This window comes from Bos grunniens, chromosome 2 (assembly GCF_055505025.1).
Source record: "Bos grunniens cultivar Pamir isolate PY7600 chromosome 2, Bosgru_T2T1.0, whole genome shotgun sequence".
Taxonomy (NCBI): Eukaryota; Metazoa; Chordata; class Mammalia; order Artiodactyla; family Bovidae; genus Bos; species Bos grunniens.
The window spans coordinates 20,850,285-20,859,193 of record NC_141166.1 but is presented as its reverse complement, the minus strand read 5'-3'; the positions used below and the strand labels follow the sequence as shown (position 1 = coordinate 20,859,193).

The 8,909-nt window shown below is 41.2% G+C and overlaps 1 protein-coding gene across 2 annotated transcripts; it reads left to right on the top strand.

Moving 5' to 3' along the window:
• The first annotated feature begins 337 nt into the window (after nt 1–337).
• CCL20 (C-C motif chemokine ligand 20) lies at nt 338–4,438 on the top strand. 2 transcript variants are annotated; one of them, XM_086365546.1, is made up of 4 exons: nt 338–1,064; nt 2,201–2,312; nt 3,027–3,104; nt 3,967–4,438. In XM_086365546.1, the coding sequence occupies exons 1-4, from the start codon at nt 986–988 to the stop codon at nt 3,986–3,988; spliced, it is 291 nt and encodes a 96-aa protein (XP_086221672.1). In that variant the 5' UTR covers nt 338–985; the 3' UTR covers nt 3,989–4,438. The 2 variants fall into 2 exon arrangements, with proteins under 2 accessions (XP_086221672.1, XP_086221665.1); XM_086365539.1 differs by having other exon boundaries at nt 674–1,064; nt 2,198–2,312.
• The last annotated feature ends 4,471 nt before the right edge of the window (nt 4,439–8,909 follow it).

Sequence of the window (8,909 nt, the reverse complement as noted above, 5' to 3'; positions counted from 1 at the left end):
CTTTGTATTGAGTTATGTAACTACATTGGCATGAAGAGTTAAGGGAAGAGGGGAGCTCACTTTCTGAGCTGCAGTATTGATTAGAGTCACATTAATGTAGATGTAGAGGAGTGAACCTGAAACTAAATGAAGTCGAAGCTTGAGTCTTCCTTAAGAGCTGGTATTTTCCACTTCTGGTGGCTCAGCAGTAAAGCATGTCAGGGCGGGAGGTGTGGGTTTGATCCTTGGGTCGGGAAGATCCCCTGAGAAGGGAATAAAAACCCACTCTAAGATTCCTACCTGGGAAATGTCATGGACTGAGGAGCCTGGTGGGCTGCAATCCATGGGGTTGCAAAGAGTTGGACACAACTTAGAGACCAAACAACAACAGCAAATTTTCCACCAAAACTGGAAACACTAATATGAATTGTTGTATTACCAGCTCTGAATAGTCGCCTAGAAATTCAAAAGCTTTGGTGACAGCTGAGCACCAATGATGACACCATAAATGCCTTGGTGTCCCACCTTGTCCTCTCCTTCCCCAGTTGCCTCTGGAAAGCTCACAGAGTGTAGCAGTAGGAATTCTGGAATGTTCCTAAGTGGGGCTGACCTTTGTACCACTGTTAATCCTTGTCCTCTCTTCCCAGAGACAAGAGATTAAGTTAAAACAGATACCTCTTCTGGGACACAGGGCAAAGCTACTTTTCCTTCTTTGCAAATTTACAGGATTTTCCCCTTCTCAGCCTTCCCTCCCCCTCCATCCTGACCTTCACACCTTCCTGACTTTAGGGAAAGGCAGGAAGTTTTCCCTGTGGTTTTCCTTTGTGACAACATACTGGGGCGAGGTAATCAATGGGGAAAACCCCACGTGAGAACACGCCTTCTATGTACATTCCCAACATTTGCTATAAGTAGGGCCATCCCAGGCCCAGGCTGCTATCAAACATCACAGCACTTCAGAGGCACTCGGTACCCAGCACTGAGACATCTGTCCCTCGAGTTGAAAATGATGTGCAGCAGCAAGAATTTGCTCCTGGCTGCTTTGATGTCAGTGCTATTGCTCCACCTCTGCAGCAAGTCAGAAGGTAAGTGTCGCTCTTTCTGCCAGCTCAGGAGTAAGAACTCTTCATTTTCCTCTAAGCCTTGAGCTCATCTGGGGGTGTCCTAGGGGAATGGAAGCCTGTTAGAAAATCTTCTAAAGGAAGTGATGGGGATTGTCATCTCACTGGCTATGAAGAGGGAACAGTTACCGCTGCCTATCAGGCTTTTTTCTTTGCTGTGAATCTCAGCAGATTTTTTTCAGAATGGGCTCTTAGAGACCACTGAGATCCAGAGAAAGGCCAAAGTGTTATTTCTGGGAGTGATGTAAATTGTGTAACAATATCAATGAATGGGGTCACTTTGAAACGTAAGCAACACTCTCATTTCCCCAACTTTCTCACCTCTCAACTAAATAGCTTTGCCAAAGTTCAAAACTCATCTTTCAGGGGTGGATTATGACACCTGACTTCATCCTTGCAAGGCCTTGGGACATCACTTGCCAGCTCTGTGGCTATGATTATCCCTTACAGCAGATTATAATTTAACTTGGAGGAGTGTCCAGGAATTGCTTTATTGCTATAAGAGGACATCACTTTTATCAATAGATGCATTCCTGAAAATACAAGTGTTGAACTTTTATGAACAAAATTTAAAATTCTCATTAACTAATATTACCGTTTCAAAAGTCTTTAATTGTAGCGCATATTAGCAGCTCCTATAAGCCGCATTTTCCTTTGTACCTTCTTGTCTTTTCCCTCCTCTCAATGTTCAGTAGCCAAGATAATAGATTAAAAATCTGCCAATTTCTTTTCTGAATTTAAAAGACTATATATAAGGGTTTCTTCCAGTGGGAGGTATCATATTCTTGAGTGATTATAGTGAACTGAAATAAAACACTGTTAGTGTGTTTTTCTTACTAGAGCTGTTCTTTGGTGAAAAGTCATATGCTTCTATATTGTATTATTGAACCAAAATTTCCCAGCACACAAACTAATTTTTTTAGGGCAACTGAAAGCTATGTTAAATTGGGTCTCAAAGACATTGGAACTGTTCCCTTAAATAGTTAATTTGCCATATAAATCGGGTTCTAGGTTTTCCACAACTTCAAGTAGTTCTGTAATACCTACCACTGAATAAATTAATTCATGTGGACTCAATACCTTTCATTTCTTTTTAGCAGCAAGCAACTTTGACTGCTGTCTCCGATATACAGAACGAATACTTCACCCCAGTATTCTTGTGGGCTTCACACAGCAGCTGGCCAATGAAGCCTGTGACATCAATGCAGTTGTGTAAGTTACTAAGGGATTCTAATTCATTTGTATCAGGAATACATGAGAATTTCAGGTAGAAAAAGCTGTGCCTTTTTGGAATTTCATTCAGAAATTACTGATGCGGCAAAGATAACTTTGTTTTAGGAGTACATATATCTTCAAAGTTCACTTTAAATAGAACTGAAATAAGGCAGAAGCTTAGTTTAAAAAACATGAACATAGTTGAGGGCAAAATCACTTTTGAAGATACATTTATAAACTAAGATACTATCTTAGGAAAAGAGGGAAGACATAAACTTTGAAATGTGCATCTTCTGCCAGAAAGTGGTTGTAGCTCTAAGTAAAAACTCAGAGTAGTTATACCACCGCATATAATATTCTTGATGTATCTAAGATGTTATATTTGAAATGATGTGAGTTATTGATCATATATACCCAAATGTCATGTAACCACCACCAACAAAATTAGATAATTCTGGGACTTTATCTTCTTATTAGAGCACAATCATTCATTAAATTGCAGAGAAAGTTAGGGAGAATCATTTTCATTTCTTGCATCAAGCTTTATCAGAAGCTTTATTTTTTCATTTCGTTTCACCTCTGAAACAAATGACTTGTTTAGGATGTAGAGCGATCAATTGGAATATGAAATTTCTATTGTATGTTCTGTGAAAAAAAATTAAAACTTCTTGAAACATAAATCAAATTGTCTGATTTTTGTTATTTTTTCAGCTTTTACACCAGGAAAAAATTAGCTGTGTGTGCAGATCCAAAGAAGAAGTGGGTGAAACAAGTTGTGCATATGCTCAGGTAAGGAACCTTTACAGTCCATCAACCTTGCTCCAGATGTTTGGAGTTAGTGCTGTTAGAGTGGTGGATCACAGGCTTGCTGGAAGGCTTTAGCCTAAGTGCTATGGCAATTTTAAAGGGTAATTTGAATGGGGCCAGTTGGCACTAGTGGTAAGGCATTCACCTTCCAATGCAGGAGACACAAGTAGATGGGGGTTCGATCCCTGGGTCAGGAAGATCACTGGGAGGAGGAGATGGCAACCCACTCCAGTATTCCCATCTGGAAAATCCCATGGACAGAGGAGCCTGATGGGCTACAGCCCAGGGGGTCACAGAGTCAAATATGACTCAGGGACCGAGCACATGAAAACAAAACTTTTTTTCAACTCCTTACAGGTCATTTTAATTTCTTTTTTCACATGGTGTGTTAGACCCCTCTATGCATTCAATCCTTGTTGCAAAGATGCCTCCTGTGTATTTAACTGACAGACTACATGACATTCATTTGTTAAAAGCTAAAAAGTAAACAATTCAAAAGAGGTTCATGGCTCTGATTTCATGGATGATAACAGAGTGACATTTTATCCATGGACAGAATCATTTCACACCAGGGTGTCAGACACTCACTATGAAGACACAGTGCTTACATTCTGCTTCTGTCCTTGGCTAGCTGGCTTATGTTGGGCAGGGTCATCCTCTCTGAACCTTGATTTCCTCATAGTGCCTCTGAGCTGCTTGGTATCCTGAAATGAGACTATGGAGTGTGGGTCAATCTGTAGGCATGAAACACATTCCCACCTGCCTGTCACCCTATAGGCATGAAACACATTCCCACCTGCCTGTCACCCTATCTTTGCTTATCTTTTTCTTTTTCTCTTTACAGTCAAAGAGTCAAAAGGATGTAAAAATGGATGCTCCCTGGAATGGAATTGGGCAGAGCCCAAGAATGAAAGGAACCTGGCTGAGTTGACAGCTTCACTTATCCCTTGTTGAGGGCTCAAAGCTTATCTGATTTGTGTCTCATTGGACTTGTCCAATTAGTGAAGTTGATTCATATTGCATCATAGTTTGCTTTGTTAAGCATCATGTTATATTCTATTTTATGTTATTTATATGTGTGTTTTGTGTGTGTGTTTTGCTATTTAATACTAGTTTTCCATAAGCTATTTGATTTAGAATGAGGTATAAACTTATGCTTGAAGGAATAAGATACATGGATTTTCTTGAGCAGAAGGCTATTTTAAAAAGACATTTAACACTCTAGTTTGTATATCTTTGTTTCCTAAATTGCTGTAATTACTTTGCAAAAGACAAAAATGATGAGAAGAATAAAAGTTGAAAATAAAAGAACTAAACATTGTTTGTTGATTGAGTTAAATAACATTGAGAGGTATATTAAAAATATTTAAAGGTTTAGTAAATATGAAAATGCTCTGTGGTGTTTTTCTTTTAATTAAATAAAAAATTTAAAATTTACTTTCGGCTGTGATGCGGCCTCCTTGCTGCACGAGGGGTTTTCTCTAGTTGTGGTGTTCTTCTCATTGTGGTGGCTTCTCTTGCTTTAGAGCATGGGCTCTAGAGTGCAGATTCAGTAGTTGTGGAACACCAGCTTAGGTGCCCCATGGCATGTAGGATCTTCCTGGACCAGAGAGTGAACCCACGTCCTCTGCATTGGCAGCTGGATTCTTAACCACTGGACCACCAGGGAAGTCCTACTCTGAAACTTGTATTCCCCATTTACTTCTTTGCCTATTTGTTCTATTTTTGGAGGAGGAAATGACAACCCATTCCAGTATTCTTGCCTGGGAAATCCCATGGACAGAGGAGCCTGGCGGGCTACAGTCCATGGGGTAGCAAAGAGTTGAATACGACTGAGTGACTAAGCATGCTGGGTTGTTCTCTTTGTCTTTATCTCTTGTGGTCCTGGACTTCATTTGATATGAATTATAATGGAAAGATTTTTTGATTGTTTTTTAAAATTCAAAGTCATTTAAACCATAATTTAGAAAGATTCCATATCTGTGACATAGTTCAATGTTTCTTGATATAAAATTTTTCAAAATAAAAAAAAATGCCCATTTATTTTGTGACTGCAGAGACACAGTGATCATTTAGAAACCACTGAGTCCATCCTTCTGTCACCAGCAGGGTCTAAGGAATGGGCATCTCAGCAGAGGTTTCACTACTTCACAAGTCCTCCCGAGTCACCTTTAAGCACTTGCCAAAAAAATCACTCTACAGTGGGTTTTGAAAAACTCATTGCCTCATTAACCAGAGGAGAGACAATGAGAGTGTGAAACCTAGCAAGAACTCAGAAATAAGACAGAAAGACCCTGGACTAGGGTAGTTACTGTCACAACAGTCATTCACTTAAGCTCACAGAGTGCCTGACACAGCACTCTGGCTGGACAGTCAGCTTCAGATTCCAAAGGCCACAGAGGATTAGTGCAGGCAGGCATGCTGATGATAGGATTTAAAATCCAGACACACATCCATAAAACGGGCAATGGCAGGTCACTGGGTATAGAGCCAAAAGCTGTGACTCAATAGGCTCTGAAGGCAGCTCTGTGCCCACGGTTCCAACACTGACTCATCAGGGAAAGTGTGCTCAGTTTTCTGTGTGTATTCATCCAACATGGGTTAGTACTATTATGAGCCAGGCACTGAGCCAAGTGAAGCTGGAGACACTAAGAGATTAAATTAGGACTTGGTGCGCTCTCTTCTAGACAATTAGGGCCAAGCAGTGTGGGAAGAGGGAGGGGACCACTAAAAAAGCAGCTATTACAGCACAGGGTGGTAAGCATCTGGGTAAAGGAAGTTGTGGGAGGCTGTAGGGCATTATTAATGAGGGTTTCCAGAAGAAAGAAAGTGCAGTTGAACCATATTAAATGGACTTGCCTGGTGGCTCAGACAGTAAAGAAACTGCCTGAAATGTGGGAGACCCAAGTTCGATCCTGGGTAGGGAAGATCCCCTGGAGAAGGAACTAGCAACCCACTCCAGTATTCTTGCCGGGAGAACCCCATGGACAAAGGAGTCTGGCAGGCTACAGTCCATAGAGTCACAAAGAATTGGACATGCTTTAGTGACTGAACAACAGCAATAGGAAGGGCCAGTAGGAGACAGCAATTGGAAAAGGGGCAGCAGGGGGTGTTTGGAAATACCTGGGGGCATATTTTAGTTGTCGTAGTGTCTGAAGGTGGGTACTAAGGCACTCAGTGGGCAGGAGACAGGAATGCTACACCCATCGAATTTCACGGGATAGTCTGACACAATGAAGATAGGAAGTTTCTCACCCAAGTGCCAATTATGCCATAAATTGAGCAACACTAGACAAAGCGGGACATATGCAAAGAGAGGGTATGGGATGGAATAGCTGCAGATTAAGCCAAACTGTTATATCCAGTGGCTCAGTGATAAAGAATCCGCCTGCCAAGCAGGAGATGCAGGTTCGATCCCTGCATCAGGAAGATCCCCTGGAGAAGGAAATGGCAACCCTCTCGAATATTCTTGACTGGAGAATTCTATGGACAGAGGAGCCTAGTGGGTTACACAGTTCATGGAGTTGCAAAGAGTCAGACATGACTGAGCGAATGAGCCCACAATTCCCTAATATCACCAAATATTCAGTCAACATTCTAATTTCCCAGTTGGTTTCCCCAAAAAGGTTATTTTATTTGTTTATTTATTTCAGTTTGATATGTTTGAATGAAGCTCCACATAAGGTACACACACTGCATTTATATGATTTCTTTTTAATTTTAGTCTGTTTCTTTCCACTACCACCCTTCTCATTTTCCATTGCAATTTATGTTTTGAAGAAACCAGGAGGTTTTTTTTTTCTGAGTTTCCCTTCGTTTGTTTCTTTTGTTGATCACATTCCTGTGGTGTAACTTAATATGTCCCCTGACTCTTAGTTGGAAATAGAGGCCGATTTGGTGAGCGGGCCAAAACCACTTGATAAGTGGCACCGTGTCACACAATTATAACGTTGCCTAAACTGATGTCAGTAACAGGAATGAAAGAGGAGATGGTGGATTTGGGCCAAATTCTTCAAGGGTAGTGAAGAACTGATGAAGACCTTCAATTGATAGCCAGAAGGGAGGGAAACAGATGGTCTAATGACACACATATACTTCAAAGAATGGGGAGGAACGTAGGAGTGAAGAAGTGCCATCATGGAAGCACAAAAATGCTGGTCTCTGGCTGCTCCTGGTCCTGTGGACATCTTGAGAAAACCATTAAAAAAAAAACCACAGGGAGAGTGTTGTATTTGCGATGGACTCAGATTTCAACCCAGGCAAGGAGATAGGAGAATGAAAGATGGAAAGACAGGAAAGAATTGTCAGGGAAGGCCAGAGGGACATCCTGGAGATGAGTTGGAGGCACACATTAGTATTCACAGGAAAGCATGAGAAATATGGGAAAGGACATACGGATGCAAGGAGTTGGGTTTGGATTTGGGTAGTAATCATGCCATTAATAAAATCTAGATAGTAAGCAACAAGTGATGTGTTAATACCATTTGCTAAGATCATTGATGTATTATCTCATTTAAAGTGAGTAGGTACAATTTTAATGCCCATTTTGGGTATAAAGAAACTGAGGGTCAGTGGAGTTAAGGACCTTACCTAAGATCATGCAGTCCTTAGAGATATAATGGAATTAGCCGGTGTCAAGTTTTTGATCAGGTGACTGGTGTTTCTGGGTCATTTAGGCAGCACATGTGGTGTCTAATGTTTTTTGATGTCAGTTCTTTTGTTGTTTTTTTTTTTCATCTTTTTCAGTTCAGTTCAGCCACTCAGGCATGTCCAACTTTTTGCGATCCCATGAACTGCAGCATGCCAGACTTCCCTGTCCATCACCAACTCCCAGAGCTTACTTGAACTCATGTCCATTGAGTCGGTGATGCCATCCAACCATCTCATCCTCTGTCGTCCCCTTCTCCCCCTGCCTTCAGTCTTTCCCAGCATCGGGATTTTTTCCAGTGAGTCAGTTCTTCACATCAGGTGGCCAAAGTATTGGAGTTTCAGCCTCAGCATCAGTCCTTCCAATGAATATTCAGGACTGATTTTCCTTAGGATGGGCTGGTTGGATCTCCTTGCTGACCAAGGGACTCTCAAGAGTCTTCTCCAACACCACAGTTCAAAAACATCAATTCTTGAGTGCTCAGCTTTCGTTATAGTCCAACTCTCACATCCATACATGACTTCCGAAAAACCAAAGCTTTTACTGGACGGACCTTTGTTGGCAAAGTAATAGCTCTGCTTTTTAATATGCTGTCTATGTTGGTCATAGCTTTTCTTCTGAGGAGCAAGCATCTTTTAATTTCATGGCTGCAGTCACTATCTGCAGTTATTTTGGAGCCCAAAAATATGAAGTCTGTCACTCTTTCGATTGTTTCCCCATCTATTTGCCATGAAGTGATGGGGCCAGATGCCATGATCTTCGTTTTCTGAATGTTGAGTTTTAAGCTAGCTTTTTCACACTCCTCTTTCACTTTCATCAAGAGGCTCTTTAGTTCTTCTTCACTCTTTGCCATAAGGGTGGTAATCATCTACATATCTGAGGTTTTTGATATTTCTCCCAGCAATCTTGATTCCAACTTGTGCTTCACCCAGCCTGGCATTTTGCATGATGTACTTTGCATAGAAGTTAAATAAGCAGGATAATAATATACAGGATTGACATACTCCTTTCCTGATTTAGAACCAGTCTGTTCCCTCCCTGTCCAGTTCTAACTGTTGCTTTTTGACCTGCATACAGGTTTCTCAGGAGGCAGGTCAGGTGGTCTGGTATTCCCATCTCTTGAAGAAATTTCCACATTT

Coding starts and splice junctions, on each gene's coding strand:
- CCL20 (XM_086365539.1), top strand. CDS start 986: ATGATGTGCAGCAGCAAGAATTTGCTCCTGGCTGCTTTGATGTCAGTG. Junction 1,065..2,197: donor CCTCTGCAGCAAGTCAGAAG/GTAAGTGTCGCT, acceptor ATTTCTTTTTAG/CAGCAAGCAACTTTGACTGC. Junction 3,105..3,966: donor CAAGTTGTGCATATGCTCAG/GTAAGGAACCTT, acceptor TTCTCTTTACAG/TCAAAGAGTCAAAAGGATGT.